A 26288-nucleotide genomic window follows, 5' to 3' on the forward strand; every position below is an offset into this window, starting at 1 on the left:
AATCAATCAGCACACCCTAGATGTCTATATGACAGCTCTGACCATTCCATTTGTTTTATTGTCTCTCTTGCACGACATACACTTCAGTGATGATTGGATCCTCTGGCTCTTAAGAATGTATATGAAATGGAGAAAAAGGGGTATGTTCCTGCAGCACTACACATATGGCCTTGACATCATATCTAGAGGATAATGTCAGTATGTTGAAGTAAAATACAGACTTCACTTATCCCTTGCAAATGTGCCATATGAAACTCAGACGTGGGGAGGTAATATCTACCTCACATGAGGTCCCCTGGTAATACCAGTCCCATGAGTATAGGGCTTTTAGAATCTAATGCCCACATGCGCTCACCGAAAAAAAAAAATTGTGACTCAGGCTGAAACCTGTAATGTCTAATAGTGTTCTCAAAGACAGTTTTGTGCTCACACATGCCAGCGTTTTTCTGGTTTAATAATGCAGTGTTAAGGCCTGGTAATGGGCCTCTTATGATTTGGAGCCGCTCAGAGTCACGCGGTCAAACAGTTTTTCTGCACCTCTCCTGTTATAATATTTTCCATTTAACTGAAAAAATTGACCCTGGGCAGGTAATGGCTGTTTATTTTCATCTTGACAGCCACGCGTCAGTTTGGGAAACTGATTAAACGCATGAGTGTGAAGTATAAAAATACTTAAAAACTGTGAAAACCAGCAGTGGATTTATTCACACATCTCTGACCTGTGTGGGAGTTTTATTTTTGAGATGCTAATGCAAACAATTTGAAAAGTTTGTCAACAGGGCTCGGTTTTCATATTGACTCTGTCAGGAATAAACTCAGACGTCTGTCTTGATTCTCCATCTGCCTTTTCTTTCTTCTTGTGAAACCTACCTTCTCTGACTTGGTGCTCCTCTCCGCTACAACGTTTCCTGGCTTTGTGTTGATTGAGAGATAATATGCAGCAGACAGTTTCCACTCACATCATGTCTTGTCTCTCTGTTTGTATTTCCTTCACTCTCTTTCTCTCTGTTTTTCAATGCTCTCCCAAATCGCTTCATTGCTTGTGTTGAATTAATCAAGTTTTTATCTGCACTATCTATTTTTCTAAAATGTTTACTTGTTTAAATGTCTTTCTCTGGAATGTTCGTTTTATTTTGTGTTCCATTTATTAAGGATTCCAGGTACTCGTATAGAGACGGCAAACAAAGACGCCCCCCATCTGCTCAACTATACTTAATTTAATTTCAATTCCACATGCTTTCCACTCTCCATTTCTGTTTGCGTGCGTCTCTCATTGCCCTTGACCTTGACTACAACCTACATGTAATCTCCAGGTATATAGTGTAATAAATTGAGAACATCAAGAACAGCAGAAGGGTCTCTTCAGGCTGTCTCCCTTTCCTTTCACTAATAAAGTTCAATCCAGGACCGTTTCTCTTCAGAAGTTATTTAATTCTATTTCCAGGTACTCCAGACTTTGTGTCTTTCTCTCTTCAGCTGATAGGTAATAACAAGTGTTTTTGTTGTATCCCCAGGAACGTTATTGGTTGAGAACATGCAGATAAATGGCGTGGCCGAGGGTCCGGATCGTACCATCTCCCTGTCGCTAAGGGATAACCACGACTACTGGGTGATCCTGGACCCTTCCAAACAAGCCCTTTACCTCAACAGCACTGGACGGCTTCTGGATCGAGATGTAAGGCCACTGAAATTCACTTTTGTGAAAGTTTGAAGTCAAATGATAGAAATCCAAATGAATCTGGTTTGTCCATAGAGATAAAATGAGAGGAGAACAGGTATTGAACTGTCTGCCGATGTCATTTGATTAGTTCAAGTATGAAGGAACCCTCAATTCCTCTCGCAACAAAACACTGAATATAGCAACCCAGTCTACAGAATAATGTTGACATTGTACGTTTCTTCAAACCATGGATATGTTACATCACGTTACTGTGTAGCAGATGCATTTCAACAAAGCTGTGGTTAATGTGTGGCTATATGTAGGCACAGAAACACCTTGGTTATGTTTAGTTAAAGATAGGGGTGGGACTCACGATACCATATTATTGTGATATGTTGAGTATTGCAATACAATATATTGCAATTTATTACCTTTTTTCCCAACTGCAAATTATTTTCCCAAAGGAAAAGTAAAGTTTTCAGTCTGTTTATCTGACTTTAATCATTTTTATTGCAGCAAAATGTGACACAAAGCAGACAGACTGACCAACACCATCATAAAACCTGTCAGAAATGGTGCATACACCTGACAAACTGAACTGTGGGCAGATTTAATGCCCTCTGGGAGGCCAAATTAAACACTTCTCATGCATGTATCCTGCTAACTGAATGGCAACACCCACGTTAGAAGAGTTGTCTGTTACAACCACAATGCCCCATTCTTGTGCTGCATTTTGCAGGAGCTCTGCAGTGTTTACTCCGGTGTGATTTTCATGTACTGCTCTAGTTTGGAGAACGTGAGACAGCAGTCGTCAGTCCTCTGTGAGATAATGTGCCGTTATTGTCACATATGAATCCACTGACCTTGAAGTCCAGGCGTCACAAGTTAATGCCACCCTTCCTGCTGTGTGATTCCTCAGCTTTATGCTTCACTTCTCTGTAGAGCTTGGGTACGGCTGTGTCGGTGAAAAAATGTCAGGATGGAGTCACATACCGACAGCGTTTTTAGCGTGTGAGAAAAGCCTTCTTTTTCAACAACGCTGTATGAACACAGATCTTTGCACAGGAAGTAAGTGATGGACTGTGTTATTTTCTTTGCGCTGTCAAAGTTGGATGGTAGCTCTGTCAAGCTGAGTGCATCCAGTGTTGGTTGATCTTTTTGGCGGATCAGGTTTAGCGTTAGCTTTGCCGTCATTGGCTAACACTATCTCTGGCTTGCAAAGTACATGAAACATGTGCCTGTCAGGTCTAGCTTGGTTAAGGGGGAGATGTCTACAGTGGCCGAGAGAGGTCACAACACACGCAAACTCGTGTTTTTTGTTGAATACTGTGACCATTCGCTTGCGACTCGGTCAAAAAAACGGCATCTCTTCTATTTTCGAGCTTGCTCACGAAAGCAGTTAGACATGAGCAGCGCGTAGAACGGATGCGGTGTGAATGCGCTAACCTGTTAACATGCTTGCCAAAATGAAAATGCGAGTAAACAGCAACTGTTTGCGAGCGCTACGCGAACGCATCGCTTGCAGTGTAAATGAGACCTAACCCTAACCCTCTCCACACACGACTCCTACTACCTTACTTTTCGACAAGCCGAGGTTTTTTGGCTCCAGCAGCACTTGTAAAAGCCATTGTTTCTAGCAAAAACGATGGAGAACAGGCTTTATTCTTCGGTGCTCGTCCTCCGCACGGACTGATGCGTGTATACTGCCCCCGTCAGTTCTAACATGAATTGACACAGCCCGCTGACGGCAAAGTTGTGTCCGGTACTTATGGTACCGGAAAAAAACAGGTACCAATGTATTTTTTGCGTGCTTGTATTGACTTGGTACCGACGTAAGACAAAAACATCAGCACCATCTTGTGGACAGAAAAAGCAATTGATTTTATTATTCTAGTACCAAAAGTTGTATTTCAAAATCGATACAGCATGTCTTCGCCACGCAAAATATCGCAATTCTATGCTGTATAGATTTTTTCATCCCACCCCTAGTAAAAGGTCGTGCTTTGGATTCAAATACCTGGTTGGTTCGCTAAGTCACAACCGGTCTTGCATAGGTGACACATCATCCACCATGTTCTCCACCTCTAGATGACAAAATCAGCTCGTATACTACATCATCGTAGAAATGTTGATATGATATACATGAAACATGGAGATGTAACGTATTATTGGTTTGCAGAAACATTCAATGCCAACATTTTCTTCTGGTTGCTAGGCTGAAAATAGCAATGAAAGACACCTCTCCATGCTTTGTACTGCTCCAATGCTTCTGTGATCGTTACTCCAGAACCTCACCTCAGGGGGTCTGCGACTTGCTGCAGGTCGGTTTATATGGAAGTTGGCTCGTTACAGCTGTCACAGTTCTTTGCAATAGTAATGATACACATAAAGATGTCCACCACTCTGACTGTACTGCCGTATTGATTTGAATGGGACTGTCAGTTCTACTGTCATTCTGTTTCCATGGGTGTCACACAATCTCACAGGTGCTTCTCCGGTTTCTCCAATTAAGAGCACATTTATCGTAATGTTTCTGCATGTGACAGAATCTCCTTGTTTTGTTGTTTTTGTTTTTCACTCGACTACAAAATGTGGCAGCAACCAATTTTCATGGTTGTCTCACTTTTTCCAGCACTCGCTACTGTGAGAAACTCGGAAAGTTTTAGCTCCAGCACAGCTGGAAAACAACCAGCCCCCTGCTGTTTGGCTCTGTAAACTTATCCAGCAGATGTTTTTGAAAGTCTGATTTGGCACAAAAAGTACAATGCAAGACGCAGGCAGTCTTCTGTGCAATTGTTTTATTTATTTTGGTTTATTTTCTGGTTAATTATTTATTGCTTCCGTGCAATTGTTACTTTTAACCGTATATATATGTTTCCCTCTGTTTTTTCCTCTCCCAGCCCCCCTCCTATATTCAGTCCATTGTGGTTCAGGTTCAGTGCACCAATGAGCTCGTCGGCACGGTGATCTTACATGAAGTCCGCATTGTTGTACGAGACCGCAACGACAACGCACCACGTTTCCAACAGCCAAGATACTACGTTGCCGTCAGCGAGGTAAAACACACACACACACATACACAGTGACAGTTTCACACATATAAACATACACAACCTCTTTTTCTCACTGAATTGTTGTGAGGTTTAAAAAACCCATAAAGCTAAGTGTGGTGGAAATATTTTACCGTCTTTCACCTAAATCAGGAGCTTTTTATTGCCCTCATGCTGCAGTGCTGCTGTCCGTCATCATGGCAGGAACAGGACTCATGGGTCTGAGACTAGAGACCAAAGTGTGGGGGGCTACAGTCAGGGGTGGAATTTAGATTTTAAAGGTGGGGGATGAGGACACAGTAAGTCTCAGGCTCATGTCTTCAAAAGGGCTTCAGTTTTTTAGATGCCCCTACCTGAGGTACAACAAACACAACCATGTTTTTGCCTAAATTTGATATGCCCCCATCATTAAATTGGGGGTTGTAACAAAAAGTGTTCTCAGTGGGCCCCCCTTCCTCTCTTGATCCATGCCTCTCTCATGCCTCATTTACACAGCCAGTTTGCTTTCCTTTTCTCTCCTTTCCTTCCTTCTTTTATTCTTTATAACCCTGATTTCCCTTTCGTGTACATTGGTGCTCCAGCAACATAAGCAGTCACTCACTCTGCTCAAGTTGCGTTTAGAGGCAAATTCTAGTGCAGGGGCGAACTAAATCATTTTGCGCCTTTAAAGGTCCTGACACACCAAACCAACTTCAGGGAACTAGCAGTGATGAAAGCCTCTTGCTGCGTCGTCTCACGTCGCCTTTGTGTCAGCCAGAAAGTTACACATGAACACACCGCAAAGACTTCACCGACTGCTAACCAGCACATATGTTCTGTGCTTGCAGGAGAGGAAATAACTCTCACAGCAGACACAGTTGTCTGTAATTGTCACACAAAAAGGGAAACCGGAAGACCGTCTTGATGCTAGTTAGTCAGTTAGCACATTAGCAATACAATAAAGTGTTGAAAGAACAAAGGATATTTACCATGCACCACTGAACAATAACACAAACCATCACGAAACATTTCTGGTTAAGACCTCAATGGCTAAAGAAAAAATAATCATACCTTGTATGACAAGTTTGTTTTGATCTCACTCTCTCGATGTCAGCTGTTTGTTTACTTTCCTCACTTCCGTTTCTCTTCTCGTACACTGAGCTGAACTGCCAGTCAGAGTGATTTCATTCACTGATAGGCTCCGCTGTCACCAATGCCAATTGAAACATGCTGAAACGGTGGAAAAATGGCCACTGCTACTGCTAGTGATGTTCAAACATTGACTGATGGCCAACCATCAGCTTGATGTGTCAAGGCCTTGAGGAGTGAGAGGGGCCTCAGAGAGCTTTCACATTTTTTTAATACAAAGTTAAGTCTTTAAAACCAACTTAGTCATCCAATTTTCATTTGGTTATAGTGCTAATAAATAAACAATTGCAACAATCGTCCCAGGGTTTTTGAGGATCCCTTTCCCATTGGGTCCCTCAGTAATCAGTCCCTCTCTTCCCCCCACAATGACAGTTCTGACTCACCCAAGAGGCAAAAATGAATAAAATCAGAGGTAGTTTTTTTCACCTATTGCTTGGATTTAGTTCAATTTTGCACTGATAAGCAATGTGAATATCAACATATGTATTTATTGTAAAACTGGAGCCGAGACGCTTTTAGATAAATAATCTTGTTCAGTTTACAATATATATGTATATATATATATATATATATATATATATGTATATATATATATATATATATATATTTATTTATTTATGTTTATGTTTGTTAATAATTCCTGTTTATTTAACTATATATTTGTTAATACTATTGTTTAAATTTCTTATATTTTCACGTATCTTTCCTCTCTTGCAAGGAGCACCTGTAACATAAATAATTTCCCCTCGGGGATCAATAAAGTATTTCTGAGATACAAAGTGTTACTTGAGCTCATATATGATGGTCTGTGGGCACAGTTCAGACCATCAGAAACAATAAAGGTGGTGCAAAAAAAGCAAAATGTGTAAAGTGGGGAGTAAAATGCATTTTTTCATGTTAAAATATAATAATGAATGCAAAAAAAAGTTTTGCTCTCTCTTATACTTTTGGAGATGTATCAAAAACACAATTTTAACCCCTGAAAGCCTAGCAAGCTAAAGATTTAAAAATGTATCTCGTCTTACAATGTTTAATCTGGACTTACACAGATTTTTGAAATCCTTTTTAGTTTTCAAATTATACAACCATACCAATTGTAAGATACAAACACCTTTTTATTTTTAATATAAAGTTAGTTTTCGGACTGAAAAACATGTTGGGGTCCAACACTACCTTCTGACAAAGTGCAGGGGACATGTCCCCGCTGTCCCCCTCATAAATTACACCCTTGGTCACAGTCCAGCATGAGTACAGTCGGTCATTTGCACTGTATGAAGCTTTTCCCCTGCTGCTCTGAGGGTCATGTGTGGCACTAACACTGCCAGCATCAGAGGCTGCATTGACCTGCACTCGGAAAATGAGGCCCGGCATATGTACATACTGCAGTGTCCTTTAAATAAATACACCCACCAAATACTATTATACATGGCATTTCTCTGTCAGACTAAAGTTTAAAGGTAGTGCCATAAGCTGGGAGAAAGCAGAGTTTTTGGGCAGCCGAGGAAAGGATCTAAATCTGTTATTCAGCGGCTTCCAGAATAGTCTTTAAGATGCCAATCCCACAGTTAGGGTGTCCTCCCGAGTCTGGGGGTGCAGGATTTAACTAGAGGAGGTTCAAACTGAAAACTGGACAAGGATACATGTAGCCTGCTGCCAGCGCAGACCTAGGCGGACCCAGTAGAATATCTCATTATACAGTCTTCCACAGCCTGTCCAACTCAATCTGTCTTCTCAACCTCTCTCTTTCTCTCTCTTGGCCTCTCTTCTCTGTTTTTGCAGCTCCCCCACACTCCCCCACTCCCATGCCCCCCCTCACCACTCCCAGCTCTTCATTATGTCACCTTTCCTCAACCTCCCCACCTTTCCTCTGCCACACTCTATATATTCCTGGTTGTCTTTCCTCCACTCCTCCACTCCACCACCTCTCACAGCTCTCCAGTTCCTCATTACTCTTACTAAAATCATTCCCTCCGCTCACTTCAACGACCACCATACAATTTAGGAGATGTGTCGTAAAAAAACTCTAAAATATGATTCCTGTGCCAGCTCAAGGTAAATGTGGTCAGTTTGGTGGTAATAATTTAAAAAAAGTGAATACATTTATTCTGATGTGGGCAATAATTAAGGTTTGAGTGCAAGTCTGCTCATTAGAGAGACAGCTATTGTCTAATTCACTTTAGTTTGCCCCAGAACTCCAACCACCTAATGCAATAAATTTAATATTGAGAGAGTGTCTGAGGAGTTACATCCAGCTTTATCTACATAAAACTTGCTTTTAGTTGTCTATTACTAACGATTATTGAGTGCAAGAAAGTGAGGCAGACAGATTAAGACACACAGAGAGGCAATATGGTTATTTATAAGAACGTCTAGGACACAGTTTATGAGTTCACCGTGAAAGTTTTTGGGTACAAGGTGATCCTTGTGACTGATTTCATGAGTTGGCACTGGTGCCTGAGTCTGGAGTTGTTTCATTAGAGCCGTATCCGAAAGTGGCAAAGTGACAGCATGAGACGTTCTGAGGACCATTGTTGGATCAGTGGGAGGCAGAGATAACCCTGTTGAGGGAAATGATGTAACAAATCATTGGTGCAGCAGCTAAATTAAACTTAATCTCAAATGTTTCTCATGCTGTCTGGAGATTAGACTTCTGTTTTGACACATAATCACAGATCCCGAGGCACAAGACAGAAAAAATACAGCATGGCAATTTGTGGCTGGCGAAGTTCTTCCTTTCATGTGCTGTGGCAAGCGTTCAACTCTCCGGTGAAGAATTTCTCTCCCAAAATCATATCGAATATCTTTCTGAATATCAAGCTTCTCTCTTCTCTATTAGAAAGTGATTATCTTGTAGCACGTGTACAATTAAAAGTAAAGTGAAATTCAAAGCACAAATAAAAACCAAAATCAAAAGCACTCTCAATGGCACAGAGATTACAAGTCATTGTAAATAAAGGCTGTCATAGTGTTTATCTTTAGTTTTTATGTACATTAGGGCTGCAACTATTATTTTCATTGTCAATTAATCTGTCAATTATAGTCTCGATTAATCTATTAGTTATTTGGTCTATAAAATGTCATAAAATGGTGAAAAATGACAATTGATGTTTTCCAAAGCCCAAGATGCCGTCCTCAAATGTCTTTTTTTTTGTCCACAACCCAAAGATATTCAGTTCCAGTTAACCAGGGTGACCCGAGGCCTGTACTACGAAGCCAATTGAACTTACCCAGGATATCTTCTGGTTATCTGGTTTGACTAACCCTAACATTGGCTGTCTGGATAACAGGTACTATGAAATTTCCCTGGGTTTTTTGGAGACCAAGGTGGCAAGGGCCTGTGGCAGGGGGCATCTTGACAGCTGTACTTTTAGATACGGTCCCCCCTTCTATTAAATATGAAAGGAAGCCCCAACATGCTTGAGCTTTACACTGCTGACTTGTATAATCAGAACAGACATGTCCTGTGATTTTCAGCCTTCTATGATTATATTTACCCTTTACAGCAGGCACATCCTTACAGCTGCGAATATGACTGTCAGGTATTGTCCCCCCTCTATTAAATATGAAAGGAGGCTGAAAATCACAGGACATGTCTGTTCTTTTGATACAAGTCAGCGATCCTGAAATGTGTGTTTCTCTTCTATAATACACATTGTACATCTCGGAGGTGACGTCTTTCCACATACGGGCTTCCTTCGCCTTTCAAGCGGGGCAGAGCTCCATGGGAAACAGTAGGAGAGGCACAGCCCGAGGGGGAACCGGGGTCTAACACCGGAGGGAAAAGCAGGTCCGTGGAGCTGTGCGCTGGACGAAAAAACAAGCACACCTAAATTGAAAGTAATGGGTTTGTGCTCGCAAAAGACGCTACATCTGAACCCCCCCCCCCCCCCCCATGCACACACAGACACTTTAACGGAGGTGGCAGCTAAAATCACCCAGGCGGCCCGCCTTTGTCTTAGATAGGCAGGGAAAACCCTGATGAAGCTGGTTATTGACTAGTTCAGTCACCTCTGGGTTTTCCTATCCAGCCACGAGCGCGTTCATGTGAAAGGGACCATGAATGAAGTATTTCATATGAGATGAGATGAAACGGTAGCAAAAGTGTCTTGTTGACTAGACAGTAAAATGTCAGTGGTGCAGGATGTAAACGACAAACTGTAATCTTGACGAAAGATCTAGAAACATTGAAAACACCATCCAAATATTCACCGTTATCTGAGACTTAAATTACGAGCAGGTATCACTGAGCTATGGGCCTATGTGACATTAGTATAGAGTATTTTTTGCTGTTTAGTTGGATGATGATGAAACTACTCTGAATATGTCACATAAAACACTTTAAAGTAACACCAGACTGTTTCTGCTGCTGAAGTAGGTTAAAGGGTGGAAAAGTAGTTAATGACTAATGAGGTTTGTCTGACCCAAATGTAGCATTTATAATAACAAGAGCCAATTAACAGTGCGTGGATTATTTTACTAATAAAATATTATCTGTTTTATCCTGGTTCTCATCACACATGTGTCTCATGTTATTTTGAGCTGCAGTGATGGAATCAGAGTGTAAAAGCAGTGCATGCATGCACACATTTCTGTTGCTGTAATATGGCCAGCGCGGCTGCAGGTGGATCAGAGCAGCCGGTTTTGGTCAAAAATGATAAAGGAAAAAGCGCTCTTTGGAAATATTTGGTGAAGTGAACACAGCACGCTGCAGACGGCAGGTACAGCCCCTCCCCTCACTAGCAGCTGAGCAGCTGGTGTCGCCAGTATCAAACTAAAATATAACTTCTAACGTTAATGTGGGAGCTAAGCAGAAAACTTTATCAGTCATGCCCGTCTGTAACATTAATAGACAATGTTAGTTTAACAGGACAACACAATTATGTGTGTCTGAAAAGTTATGTTAACTGTAAAGTCACAGATTGAAGCTAAAAAAACGTTTGGTTTCTCCCGTAACCCCTGGTTCTCTGATCACATAGTGAGGTAGAAACAGGAGCATCCTGAGCCTAAACTACCAACTCTATTTAATGAGCAACGAAAACATGGTGCCAATTCACCAGAAGCACAGAAAATAAACAGGGCTGTAGATAAATACATTTGTATGGACAGATCTTGTTTCTGGTTGTTATTTATTTTTGTTGTTATCATTGATGTTACTGTTCTGATCTTTATTTAAAAAAATGACATGCCTCTTAATTTTTTGCTGCTGTATCGAAAATGGTATCGAGTATTGAATATTTTCCTGGGTATCGATATCGAGTTTGAAATTTTAGTATCGTGACAACCCTAGTAAAAACAGAACCAGCTTCATAGTACTGAAAACCCAGAGTTAACCCTGAAGTTACCTCGCTAACACCAAATCCTGCTTCGTAGTACAGGCCTCAGACGTCCCCAAATGTTTATTTTCACCCTTCCCCTCACTGGGAATGTTAGTAGGCTATTAGCAGCTGTACTTTACTTAAGTAAAACTATTCATGGCACACAGCAAAAGTCAAAGTCCTGCACTCAGAAGGTTGGCCTGTTATCAGCACAATGAACTTAAATTTACTTAGTGTTGCTAAAGATGGAGCTCTTATAACCCTTATATAATGCTGGATAGTTTAGTAAATATTAATGCATTTTATTTTAACTGTTATATTTTGTGAGTAAAACAAAACCTGTGATATTTATCAGTCAGGTAAATGTGACACCCAGACTCTTAACCTGAGGTGATGGACTTTGGAGTCGTCAGTGCTCAGAAAAAAGCTATGCAGTTTAGCCAAGTGTCAGATCCCCTAAACTCATATGCTCTGAATTTTGCATAGAGCCCCTTTAACTAAAAATAAACATTGGTCAGCAAGATATAGTTGGCAAATATTAACGCTACTTGCAGCTCAACCCTTCAGTAAACTCTCCACTGGACAAAAATCCTAATCATAAATATTAGGTATAAGATCATCATCATAAAGTCATCGTCAGTGCAAGTCACCATATGTGTGTCTCCATTAATCAGACCAAATATGCCACCTTGAAAAGGTGTGTTTTCAGGCGGGATGTGAACGCGTAAAGGGAGTCAATATTGCAAACGTTGTGGGGGGCAGAGTTCTGGAAGCAGGGGGCAGAACGGCTGAAGGCTCTAGACCCTATAGTAGTCAATGGGGCAGATGGTGATGAGAGTTCGATTGCAGAAGAGGATCGGGAGGGTGTGTAGGTATGAAGGAGTTCAGACAGGTAGGAAGGGGCGTCATGAAGGGCCTTAGAAGCAGAATCTTGAAATCGATGCCATATTTAACAGGAAGCCAGTGAAGTTGCCAAAGAATAGCAGTGATACGATCTATGGAGGGGGGTCTAGTAGTGATAGGGACAGCTAAAATGTGGACCAGCTGGAGTTTATGAAGACTTTTGAGGGGGTGACCAAAGAGGACAGAATTGCAATGATCAACACAGGATGCAGCCAAAGAGTAAACAAGGATAGCAGCACTCAGAGGTGTAAGTGATGGGCGAGGACGATTAATATTACGCAGATGAAAGTATGCAGACCAAGTAATATTGTTGATGTGGGCGCGAAGGACAATATACTGTCCAGGATGACGCCCAGACTCTTTACCTGGGGTGATGGACGGACTTTGGAGTCGTCAATGGCCAGAGAGAAAGTATGTGGCTTAGCCAAAGTAGATTAAGTGCCACTTTCGTGTTGAGTGTCAGATCTGCCAAACTCATATGCTCTGAATTTTGCAAAGAGCCCTTTTAACTACAATCAAACATTGGTTAGCAACAAATAATTGGCAGATGTTATCACTGTTTAACAATTGATGTGAATTTGACAGCACCTGGCATTAAAAAGAAAAACAAAGCTCTTCAGCAGCCACTTCTTGCAGCTCAACTCCTCAGTGTACTCTCCATACTGAAGCTACTTTTGGTTTGGCTGCTGAATGGGCTGCTGGTGAGGTGAGTGTATTTTGGTTAGGAACATTTTTGGACTCCAGTCAGATTTGGCTCAAAATTTTAGGCCTGATTCAAACCCTAATATCAGCTGGTGGCTGAGCATCACATAACAAACTCCTGCTGACGTACAACTGTTTATATAAATAAAAGTAAGACATGAAAAGGGAGAATAAATCAGGAGGCTCAGAAACACTTTGTGACATATGCGATTGAATTGTTTAGTTCATTAATTTTGTTCATTTTATACTGTGAAAAGGGGTAGGCGTAATAAGCAGCGTCTACCTACACCGTCTTGGTTATTGCTGTAATCTGTTTTGACATTGACTCATTATTTTATAACGATGAGTGTATGGTTCCAATCTGTGTTCATTTATTATCACTATGTTATTTAACTTAAATCAAAGAAAACTGAAGATATCCGCACCTTTTTTTTTTTCATCTCTGGCAAGCACTCTTAATGTACCATACATGATTTTCTATCACCCAATGTCCCGCTTTTATCTAAAAAAAAATCTATTCAGTGGAGCAATGAGGTGTAGCAAACATTCACAGCACAGAGACAGACTGAGGCACAGACTGTGGACAGACAGAAAGTTGGACAAAGCATGCTGCCTGTGTTTCATTTTATTTCCGAAGCACACAAACAGCTGCAAGCTGATCTTCCTTCTCAAGCCCCATTTGAGCACAATAAACATAAAACTGCAAGTCATTTTCTGTTTGTTTTGTAGAGACAGTGGGGTATCAAGATCCCTTATGGCCAGACGCATGTGAAGAGTTTTTTAATGTGCTCCTCTCTCATCTCTGCCACATACAGGCAGTAGATGTCAGGAAGACAAGACACAACAGTACAGGATAGAGGCTGTTTGATGTCGGTGGTACAGAGTGTGAAAGTGTTTGACATCATGTACTGTGAGCTTGTAGAAGAAGATACTGAAAAATATATACTAATTCTTTCTCTCTCTCTGTGTTGTGTTTTCAGCTGACGCCAGTAGGAACCACTATCTTCTCTGGTTTCTGGGGGAACAATGGGGCAGCAGACATCGATGACGGTCCCAATGGACAGATAGAGTACACCATCCAGTACAACCCCAAAGACCCGGTAGGTTATCCATCTGCCTACTGATAGCATGAAGTGACCAGCAGTATGTCAGAATTTGGTTTCTTAAAGGGACAGTTCACTCCAAAATCAAAAATACATATTAATCTAGATTGTTTTGGTGTGAGTTGCAGAGTGTTGGAGATATCAGCTGTAGAGATGTCTGCCTTCTCTCCAATATAATGGAACTAGATGGCACTCAGCTTGTGGTGCTAAAAGCGCCAAAACAATAAATTTGAAAACCTCTACAGCAATGTGTCTTTCCAGAAATCATGACCCGGTTACTCAAGATAATCCACAGACCTTGTTGTGAGCAGTTTCATGTAGGAAATATTTTCTTTCTACTGAACTACACCCACCAACCGTATCACTGTGCAGAAGGAAGTGTGCATCTACTCATGGACAAGTGGCTCATGCTCATTACAGAGCAAGATGAAAACATCAATGGCGTCTTCTTCAGCTGAATTGTAATGTTAGCTATTTCAGTGGTGCTGGATTAGCTAACAGTAGATGCACGCTTCCTTCTGTGCAGTGATACAGTTGGGGGGTAGTTCAGTAGAAAGAAAATTGTTCCTACATGAAACTGCTCACAACAATGCTTTTGGATTATCTTCAACTATTTTCTTTTTACTACATTATACACCCACCAACCGCATCATTGTGCAGAAGGAAGCTGACATCTACTGCTAGCTCTCTTAGCACCACTGAGCTAGCCAAAATTCCAATTCAGTTGAAGAAGATGACATTAATGTTTACATCTCTCACTGTCATGAGCACGGGCCTCTTGTCCATGAATAGATGCACCCTCCCTTCTGCATGGTAATAACACTGGCTGTTGTAGCTCGGTAGAAAGAAAAACGCCATTGATGTTTACATCTCGCACTGTCACGAGCATGAGCTTCTCGTCCATGAGTAGATGCACGCATCCTTCTGTGCAATGATACAGTTGGTGGGTGTAGTTCAGTATAAAGAAAATAGTTCCTACATGAAACCGTTCACAACAAGGTCTGTGGATTATCTTGAGTAACCAGGTCATGATTTCTGGAAAGAGACATTGCTGTTGAGTTTTTCAAATATATTTTTTAGTGCTTTGAGCACCACAAGCTGAGTGCCATCCAGTTCCATTATATTGGAGAGAAGACAGACATCTCTATGGCCGATATCTCCAACACTTGGCAACTTACACCAAAACAATCTAGATTAATAAATAGCACTAACAGGTAAGAGGAAATATATGTATTTTTGATTATGGGGATGACCTGTCACTTTAATATGTAACATAACTGAGATTAACAATCGGGCTTAAATCAACCAAAATTCACAGAGAAGCATTTATAATAACATATTCATTTATTTCATCGTTTAAAATCATCATTAGAGCAGCATTTGGACGCAATATTCTTTTGATGCTCCATGTGTCTTATTAATGGTAGGTAAATAACCAATCCATGTCATGAAATCAAACGTGGACTACATTATATCTTATCAGCTATTAGCTTCAGTTTCTGCAAAGCAATATTGTAAAAATATGAGCTAACTTGTTAACTTTGTTATCAGTTGCTGAGGCATGGGCTATGTGATTGTCTTAATGCTACTGAAATAATATTCTTGCCAGGCTAATATACAATTACCTCTACTACTACACCTGTACTGCTCTAACTTGAATGTGTAATTATAATCATTTCACGGCTATTAATGTGTCTTAGCTTGTCTAAACCCTAAAAAGGTGAAAATGAACTGTTGATCCTGTGACTCACTGTGTTTGCACTGTATCTGTGTGTGTTTCAGACAACAAACAGAACCTTTGACATCCCTCTGACACTGTTCGGCTCCGTAGTTCTCAAAGAAAGACTCAACTATGAGGAGATAACACGCTACCTGGTCATCATACAAGCAAATGTAAGTGTTTTTTGTTTTTCACATATTTGCCTGCACGTCTTTGTGCAGCTATCAAGGACCATTTCTAAGTATGATATAATATTTTGTCACATAATATAAAAAGTTTAAATTTTTGAAAGGCTTTCATCTGAGACCTGTTATAAAGGATGTCTGAGGAAAACAAACTCCTGATTGAGTGGGAGTCTGTGGCCTAGAGTGTTTTTATTTTTATGTAAATTTTTATTGTCACGGTGACATAACTGTTACACAGCCTTGGACTATTTCTGTTCTGTTGAATCATCCTAAGGGGAGCTATAAGCACATCCTTAATTATCACTAATGTCTTTGTTAATCTATCACTCCGTATGTTTTATTCATGAAAGTGGTCTATGATACAGTTTATTTCACCCAACATGCAAAGCGTCATGGGGAGTGGTGGCAGACGTTTAAAGGATCTAAACCGAGGCACCGACAGAAAATTGTTTAAGTTGTTGATTGCGCCATTAAGGTTTTTGTAGTGATGGGAAAACCTTGTTTACAAAACCTTTTGTCTCAACAAAGTGTGGCAAATATTCATATGTCTCAAGGTCCATTTACCCTGAAAGCATTATTAAAAGTCAACAGTACACTGAAAGATTAATGTGTTTCTGACTGCTTGAAAGCCTGGCGTATTCACTATTCGTCTGACTACAATATTAAGAGTGTTTTGAGTGGCTGTGAATTTGCTGAATAGAAATTCTAAGCAAAGACTAAGAGACAATATGTGCTACCAGGAGAGGAGCAACATAAATTTATAATCTAAATAATTCATTTAAATAACAGTCTGATGTAATCTTTTAATTACTATCTTATCATAGGCCTCACACATTACAGTCATACACACATTCATATGATTAGCAATGTTAAGATTATGTTGTCATTTTGGGAAATATGCTTGTTTGCTCTCTTACTGTATGTTCAGACCAGAAGCTTCCAAAGAGGCAAAGTCTTTCGCGGACGCCCAAGAAGCACGACTGTCAAAAATATCTGTGGCAGCTTTGGTTGCTCTAGTCGCTCATCACGTGAATCATTGAATGTTCGATCGTGCTTGTCAATTTAAAGGAGCCACAAAGCGGACTACTGGCTTGAAAGCAGCGCAGTTGCTGCTTGCTGTTGTTCAGTCAAAAAGCTCTTAGTTGGCCTACAGAAAGTTATGTTTGGTCAATGAAAACAGAAGACATATGTCATCCCATCCAACCCAAGCAAGGAAGACACATTAGCCTGCAATTCTCTCCTCTATTACTAACATTACACACTTTAGAACTCACCAGACCAACCAACTACCACTGTGACGCGGTCCCAAGCCTCATTCTTTTTATTTTGGTCTCTGTAACGGAACAGCGACACATTATAAAGGACTGAGTGGGCGCGAATGCAAGTAATAAACTTCTCGATATCCATTCTAGGACCAAGTGCGCTGTAGGAACCAAAGTTACATGGCTTGTTCTCTGGGACCCGCTTCATCTAAGCACATCAGCATTCCGATTGGTTTCCGCCGAACTGCGTCAGAGCTCATTACCATAAACTCTTGGACGCCCAAGACGCGCAGCTGACGACCAGGTTGCCCAAGTTGCCCAAGTCGCCGGGCTCTCATTGAGAATAAATGACTTCGGCCGTTTTGGAAGCTCTGGTCGCTGTTGGTGTGAACGTACAGTTACAAGAATTGGATAAGGAGATCAATACCACTGTCATGTCCATACAATAAATACAAAGCAACAAATGGTGACCAGTTACCTTAACTTAGCTTCAACACTGCAAGCAAAAGGAAACAGCATGCTAATCTGGCTGTATCGGCAGGTACGAAAATCTGTGTATATACAACTCACTAATTAATACAATGTTGGACCATCATAAAGGGGCAGGGCCTAGCAAAAAATCAATTCTACTACTTAAATGAATGTTAAAATTGTGTGATATTGTTACTCCTGCTCGTATATGATCATTATGATCTTTTGATCCTTTGATCCATCAGTAAATATGAAAGTGTAACAATGATTCTACTGGTTTGCAGTATCCTATGTCACTTTCCACCCAATCTTTGTTAAGCTCCATGACACTAAAATCAACTTTAACCTTAAGAGACATTACTTATTGGAGAAGGGGAATTAAAAATTGTTTCTCAAGCATCATATTCATCTAATGTATCTTTTATCTCCCATTTAAAACCATTTCCCTTTAATTCGTTATCCTCCCAGCATTCATTAACAACACTTTAATTGGTATTTCCCATCGCCACATCCTTTACGACGAGTCCAGTAAGCTAATGAAAGTTTGTCCCCTCTGAGCTCCAGTGGGATTTCTCCTCATTCTACCAGCACAGCATTACTTAGAGTTGACCTCATTGCACCGATGCTAACATTCAAGGCAATGCACAGCTGTGACAGTGGTATTGATCTTCTTATCTAATTCTCAGCAATAAAGTGCGCATGAGTATTTCATGCATTTAATTGACTTAAGTCCAAAAACAATCTAAACAATCACACCTCTCTGGAACAAAAAAGTTTATTTTTCTAATAGCTTCAGTGACAGACAATATGAAACAGTTTAAAGCCTGGGATGTGGGCAGAGTTTGAATAAGTGCAGAATAGAAATACAATGCTGGTGTTATTTACAGTTACTCTGGAGGCTGCTCTCTGCTGTCACTGTCTAGTTTACATTTCTCCAGTTATTTTGAAATCCGTGCAGCATATAATTAGATTCTCCATGGTGTCAATCGTTGCTTGAAATTAATGGCTGTCCTGGTTTTGAAAGATGCCCCATAAAAACATGGATGTTACAATGAAGTGTGCAAGGCACCATGTTTTTAAGGAGATTATGTCCTAGCGGAGACCTCCATTTCTTCCTTTCACTGCGAGATGATTGACAGTAAGGAGAGCGTGGCGTCGTGAAGAAACACTCACTTTAGGTTTAATTAAATTACATTAAAACAGGAACTTTAATAGAACTTGATTAAGGTTTCATGCTTCTTATCTGGGTAATTTGGCTAATTCTCACATTAGTGGAAGAAATCTATCCTGCCTTATACAGACACCACCACATATACGGTGAAGCAGATAGGATCTAAATAAATTGCATAAACTTAAAATAGAAGATGTTATATTTAGAGTGTTTTTCATAAGTTTCCTGTAGATTCGTTGATGTGGCTATTTTGTTCTGAGAGCTTTACAAGAAAAAAAATAAAATGTGTTTGTGTATATCTTAATCTTAATTATCTGGAAATAAAAACTGAAAGCACAGCAGTTATATCGACCATTCAGATGAATAGGCCTTTTAAGTGTTTCCTGTGAATTTGCTGAGCAGCTACCTTTGTGTGCAATTAGATGGCGGATACTTCACCAAACCCAGATCAACACGTAGACATTAGCACTGGAATTAGAAATGCCTGCACAAAAGACTGATTGCAAATTCATGCCAAAGCCGTAATAAAAGTTTGTGAAAAGCTTTACTTTCAGTGTCTGACGAGGACTGAGTGTTTCTAGTTGTACTGACATTTTACGTGCACCTCTCCAGCTTAAAGTCTTCTGAAGGTCTTTTTCTGAATAAAAACTAAACAGTGTGTAAGCACATCCATTTTTCATTTTGTATGCATCATTAATTTTGGTGTGGGTTTTTTCAAAAGCTTGAGACCTTTACACAATACAAACATTTTTCAGTGGAATATGAATTCAGTTTAATACAAGATAGTAAAAGACAAGAGCTGGCTGTATTTTTTTAAGGTTGAATACCCCTGTTTTTAATACATGTCTTTCAAAAGTTAAAGCTCAAGGCTTACACAATACAAGAATTTGGCTACAGTGTATCACCAATATCAAGGCCTGAAACCTCTATGTGCCGACAATACCAATTAATTTACTGCGAATGTCAACAGTTACATCAGTACTGGGTAAGTGGTGATGTTTTTTAAGATATCATAGATACTTAAAACTAAAGTAGTGGTAAAATAAATGTCATTTTGCTTTGCTGTAGTATCACATTACACCAGTAGGAGGTGTAGGCATGAATGGAAGCAGAGAGTATTTAAAAGTAAGTATAAGTATTTAAGTAAGTATGTAAGTATTTTAAATTTAACAACTAGTGAATAGAATAGGGTTCAAAGGGTTAAAATATGAAATTTCTTGATTTATAATTTCAGAGGCCAAAATTGGATATATTTTTGTCAATGTTCTCATATTCAAAATTCCTCTCCAAAAAAGTTTTTAAAAAGTTTGTCCAAATTCAAAAACAAAAATTGAAGTTGAAAACATTTGTTAATGGAACATCAGTCAAATTTAATTGGTTAACCTCAAATACAAACATTCAAGTCAAAAGGTGTTATGTTTTTATTTATTTTTTATTGCGAAATTTGAATTTCCAGATCTGAATTTGTGAATATTGCAAAAATAATGCTACATTTAACTGGTTCAACTGGGTTCGTGTTTACCGTGCTCATGAGAAGTGACCATATGGACGTACCCTTGATATGGTATTCAAGGCCACATCAGGGGTACATCACAAGTTCATGAGTTCCGTTTCAACGCAGAAAAAAAAAAAAAAAAAGATTCAGTACATCCAAATTCAAAAACAAAAATTCAAATTGAAAACATTTTTTGATAGAACATCAGTCAAAATTTAATTGGTTAAATTCAAATCCAAACATTCAAGTATTTTTTTTTTTTTTTTTAATTTTGAAATTTGAATTTCCAGATCTGATTTTGTGAATATTGCAAAATAGTGCTACATTTAACTGGTTCAACTGGGGTTGTGTTACCATGTTCATGAGAAGTGACCATATGAACGTACCCTTAATGTGGTATTCAAGGCCATGAGGTCATGTATTCCATTTGAATGCAGAAAAAAAAAATTGTCAAGAAAAGTCTGTTCAGTTTAGAATAAATATATTTACATACATGGTTTGTCAAAGTAAACTATTTCAATGTATGAATTCAGTGGTATTTGAATTTCAATATAATGTATCTAGTGGTTGTTCCAATTAAAACACTTGTATCTCATATTGCTTCCAAAGGCATTGTGTTGAATGCATAGGGTATTAATGAGATTGGGCTGCTGCTGGACACCTGTAATGGTCTGTGCAAGACAAAATGGATGTCCTGTTGCCATTGCTCAGGGAGAAGATTATCCCTCCCTGGCGTTAGATAATAGATTTAAAGATAGATCGAATTAACACTCAGTAATAAATTGGTAAGTGATGATGAATAGTGCAACATGAAGTGTGATAACTGGAGCTAAACTAAGCTAACTAAACGAACTGTGGCTCATTGCAGTCAGGAGCAATCTTGAGGCTTTGTACGTTAATGTTACGTCACCTGTACGGAACGACTCTACAAATGGTTGTTACCCACTATCGGGCAGTTTGTTTCTTCAAACGTAATAATCTTTGCCCGGGGTGAAACTGGGGTATTAATTCAGTTTTCCTGCCGTCCACTATGCTTGTTTTCATAAAGTAACATGGCATACAGCTTGTACAGTTGAAAGGATGGACACAGTCTGTAGAAATACTGTCTTTAATAGGTGGTTTCGCCCCAGGCCAAGATGCTCTCATCCCTGGCTGACATTAAACACCTGTGAGATCATGAAAATATATTTGAAGATGCAAATATAAGAGCGCCGAGGCCACAGAGGGGAGTAGGAAGAGCAGAGCTGCAATAACGATGCTAACACTGGAAGCAAAGCAGTATTTCACACATGCTACAAACAATTCCACAACAGAAGTCAGGAACTTTCTTTGGGTGTTACACCAGGTTTACTGGCGGTAGTGAAATGTAAAAGATTCCCTGGGCTAACTAAATAGGCCTTTATCACTGCAGATATTGTGACATGTTACAGTGGGAAAAGCACTGGGGTAAATAATGAAATTAACAATGACTGAATTCAATACAAAACTGCATTGTATACACATACAAACATACACTACAAATACCCAGATACAGATATTTCTCTCACCATCTCCCACCCATACCTCCTGTGCTCCACTGTTGCACAAGAAAAATTAGAATTGGATACTCTGACCTTGAATAGTTACAAAAAGCTATTGTGTGTCGTTAGTAACACCAGCGCTCCTACTATGCCAGGTCAGAATATCTGCTGCGAAAAAGGTCTTTTGGCATGACAGTATTTGATTCACCTGAGCAGGTGTAAATCAGCTACATTTAAACTGCAGGACTCACTTATTATGAAGGTGATTAAGGTGTGCTTGAGATTGCACCAACTTTTCTGACAACTCACTTTAGCCCTGTTTCCACCAAACACTTTCGGTATGGTACCTTTGGAACCAAAAGTAACCCTTCAGACATGGTACCTAGACCCTACTGTTTCCACTGCAAACAGTACCCTTAAATGTGGGCGGAGTTCTTGTCACTTACTGCTCCGTCAAGCACCCGCTGTATTTAGTATTTAGTTCTTCTAGGGCAAACTCAGGGGTTTAGTGTTGCCATCGCCCACAGGAACAATGCCCCACAACGCTTTTTTTTTTTTTTCTCCAAGTGAGGATTAGAATATATTCTGCCACATATCCCGGTCAAAATTAATATATATATAAAGCCTGAGCAGAGTGACCGTCTGCTATTGACCAATCAACAGACTGCAGTGTTCACAGCTCCACCTTTTAGCACCAGATCTGTGTGCTAGGTACCCCAACAGAAGGGGGACCAAAAATGGGGACACTACAGAACGGTTCCATTGGTACCATCCACAGCTTTTCACAATGGAAACAGAAAAAAAGCGTATCGAACTGTACTGTACTGCTTAGTGGAAACGAGGCTATATTTGCATTGGGTGCAAGAAAAAGTACTTTATTTGCCCTGCACATTTCTCCTTCAACGAATCCAGCGTTGTGGAGTGTTATTTTTGTAATATATAATTTTTATCTAGTTTTAATTATGGCTATTCACTGAGTAGCCACAGACAGTAGTGGGAGTGGTCTGATTGTGAATGAAAGCATCATCTTCTTAGTAATAATTCAAATGCTTCTTTTATCCATCGCTAATATGTTTACTTTACTTGCATTACTACTAGCTCTTCCCTGCACATCTGTAATCTAATTTATATACTTAAATGAAGCCTGGAAGGTGTTAAACATTATTTGCTACGTTTAGTTCTTTCAGTTTTCTTTAACCACTTACTGAAATGCTACAGATGTGCGTGGGAACAATGCATTGTGCTGTTTTACTCCTTATTAAAACTTTGTCTTGCTCATGCCAGTTTTTTTAAGCTTTTATTGAATGTAATTTAACAAATTTCTCAATAATTGATTATGATGAAAGAACATGTGTAAAATGTGTTTAGTTCACCAGCTTTCATAAAACCTTGTTAATGAAGTTCATTATTTACACTGGTGGAGCAAACAGAGTTTCTCTTTATTATGCCTGTGCAGTCTGTGAAGGGCTGAGCTGTGTTGAACCAGTCTTAAACACATTAAAAGTCTGTTTATCTGCCCTTGATGAGGTATAAATTGACATGAAGACGTTAAGTCAAGTAGACACCAGCCTTTGAAGGCACTGAGAGTTCCCCGCAGCTTCGTTGATTTGATTTTCTGAGAATATTCAGCAGGACGACGTTGTGGTCACTTTCTATTCAGGACATGAAGATAAACATATGCAAATATCCAAAGAAGAAAGTGCAATATCATCCAGAAATAAAATGAAAGCTCCCTTTCTCTCTGTGTCTAGGACCGAGCCCCCTATCCCAGCGAGCGCCGTACGGCCACCACCACTCTGACTGTGGACGTACTGGATGGTGACGACTTGGGTCCCATGTTTTTGCCATGTACGCTTGTGGGAAACACCCGTGACTGTAGTCCCATCACGTACCGGGCTAATGTACTGGAGTTGACAGAGCCGGTAAGTGTGTGCCTGTTGTGTACATATGTTATATTCTGTATTGTATTTGTGTGTGTTGTGCAGAGCCTCAGGGCATGTTTCTATTCCTGTCAGTGTCATCATGTGCAATGCTGCGTTACCTATTGCCATTAAGAGGAAAGCGTTCTGACAAATTGTGCTGTAAATTTCTGTATGAACCGGGGTATCATTACAAATTTGATTCTGCTTATCGAATTCAAAAGTGATGAGAAGAGTTCTTTTTCCTTTCTTTGTAAGAATAAATATTCTTCTTTGTTAGAAGGAATGATCAACAAAAACAGTCACAAATCAAAGTTATTAAAGTAAATAATTTCTTTAAAATCAACTTTAAATCCCCCACAGTGATCAGCTCGGCCAGTTTCAGATCCTTCTGAAGATTATTCCAGGACGAAGGGCGGGATATTCAAAAGCTTTTTTGCCGAGTTCTGTTCTCACCCTCGGAACCAGCATTTGAAGAATATTATGAGAGTGAAGGCCATATTGATTTTGGTTTCTGCACATGAATGTAGACAGATAAGAAGGAACCAGGCCAAGGATAGATTAATATATACAAACCAACCAATGCAAGAGCCTGCAGACATACAAAGACTGAGTACAGTGGTCGATGCGATTTCCGCAACCAGTAAAAAAGCGCAAAGCACAATGGTACCCAATGTCTAACTTCTTGAGACACTGGTCAGGGGCATTCATGAAAAGCAAATCACCATAATCCAGCAGAGGTAAAAAAGTTGCAGATATCAAGTGTCTCCTTGCTTGATGGGAGAAATTGGATTTATTTGTAAAAAAGAAGCCCAATTTAACCTTCAGCTTGGAGACAAGATTTTCAATATGTGCTTTGAAAGACAATCAGTGATGATACCTAAATACTTGAACGTTGTAACCATTCCGATATCAATCCCTTGAGTAGTTAAGATCCTTGGAAGATCAGATGTTAAGCCTTTGCCATTTGAAAATAGCATGATTTAAAAATATAATTAAATAAATAAAATATAATTTGGCACGGTGGTGTAGTGTTGGCACTGTCGCCTCACAGCAAGAGGGTTCCTGGTTCGAACCCAGAAGAGAGCCTTTCTGTGTGGAATTTGCATGTTCTCCCCGTGTCAGCGTGGGTTTTCTCCAGGTGCTCCGGCTTCCTCCCACAGTCCAAAGACATGCAGGTTAATTGGTGACTCTAAATTGTCCGTAGGTGTGAATGTGAGTGTGAATGGTTGTCTGTCTCTATGTGTCAGCCCTGTGATAGTCTGGTGACCTGTCCAGGGTGTACCCTGCCTCTTGCCCAGTGTCAGCTGGGATAGGCTCCAGCCCCAACCCTGCAATCACACTGATCAAATATGAATCAAGGTTCTGTTCCAGCATTGCCTATTTCTCTCCTTAAGTGTTTTCAGAAACATATTTTAGTGTACTGTTTAGCTGTAAAATGAGAAAGTTTGTGACCTGGTCAACATGTTGGAAATTGTGAGGGAAATTCTCCTCTCTGAAGAAGTGACAGATTTGGTGTGAGGAATCAAGTCTCTTAAATACATATAGTGTGGAGAGTGACCCAAGTGTTCTCTGCCAGCCAGAATGTACAGACGTTTATACTGTACTGAAGCTCTGACCCCAGGTTGCACCTAATAGCTGCATTTGTTAAGGAGAGTGCCCCCCATAAAACAGATTCACCAATGCAGGAAACTTTCCCCCGAAACAGATAGAAATACATACCTCCAAGATATTGGAAATTACCCTTAATATAGAATCCTAAATAATAGTTAGCCAAAGTACCGAGCACAGTCCACCAGCCAAGCCAACTTTCTCAATTTACAGCTAAACAGTACACGAAAATATGTTTCTGAAGACATTTGAGGCAAGACATTGACAACGCAGTAACAGAATCTTGATCCATATTTCATCAGCACTGCCTAGTTTGACAGTTTGACAGAAGGTTAAACAACTGTGCAAGAGTCTTCTCTGCTATGATTGGTCATTTTCATTCACATGCAGTAGGGCCAGTGAAAGTGCTACAAGGCAATTAAGTAGGCAAAGAAGCATGTTTTTTTCACGGATAATCTCTTTATTTAGAGCTGTGTAGAAAGACAGTTTCAGGAAAGATAAATGTTTTTATAAAAGTTACCATCTACAGCTTTAACAGCTGTATCTGGGGTGTCCTTGTTGCTGGGAGACAGCAACACATTGAACATGGTGCACTGCATTTTGCCATGTTTTTGTCTTTTGTAGTGAAGATAAGCCAAACTCTGGAGCAGTTGGTCAGCTGTGGTCCAGGATCCAAACAGATGTCTCTTCTCACATGCTTTGTTGACGTACTGCATAACAAATAACGTGATATTAGGTCAGGTAACAGGTCCAGGCAGATGAGTGCAACTTTTATGGACTGTAAAGTGTTTACTGTGGTTTACTGAAATGAACAAAAGGTAAGAATCCATCAGCAGAATCGAAAGGCACGTCTTAGTTCTTGGAAATTTAGCTTGATACCCAACCCTTGTATGAACTACTGTTTTTTTCTAATAAAAGTGAGTTTGCAACACATTTATGCTTACACAGCTGTGTATATATCATTTTGCATTTGTATCTTGAGCATTTAGCTGATGCTCTTATCCAGAGTGACTTACAATGCCACTTTGTAAATGAGACAAAGTTGCTGCGGGCAAAATCCTCAACTCTGACAA

The 26288-nt window shown here is 39.9% G+C and overlaps 1 protein-coding gene across 2 annotated transcripts in view; it reads left to right on the plus strand.

The window, feature by feature from the left end:
* The window catches only part of pcdh15b (protocadherin-related 15b), a 362569-nt gene that overhangs the window by 106139 nt on the left and 230142 nt on the right, over nt 1-26288 (plus strand). For both annotated transcript variants that reach the window (XM_078163506.1, XM_078163507.1), the window contains 5 exons: nt 1515-1675; nt 4561-4716; nt 13739-13858; nt 15644-15754; nt 23437-23607. In XM_078163506.1, the coding sequence (XP_078019632.1) occupies nt 1515-1675; nt 4561-4716; nt 13739-13858; nt 15644-15754; nt 23437-23607 (719 nt within the window). The remainder of the gene's footprint in view (nt 1-1514; nt 1676-4560; nt 4717-13738; nt 13859-15643; nt 15755-23436; nt 23608-26288) is intronic.

The sequence above is a fragment of the Epinephelus lanceolatus genome, chromosome 21 (genome assembly GCF_041903045.1).
Source record: "Epinephelus lanceolatus isolate andai-2023 chromosome 21, ASM4190304v1, whole genome shotgun sequence".
NCBI lineage: Eukaryota > Metazoa > Chordata > Actinopteri > Perciformes > Serranidae > Epinephelus > Epinephelus lanceolatus.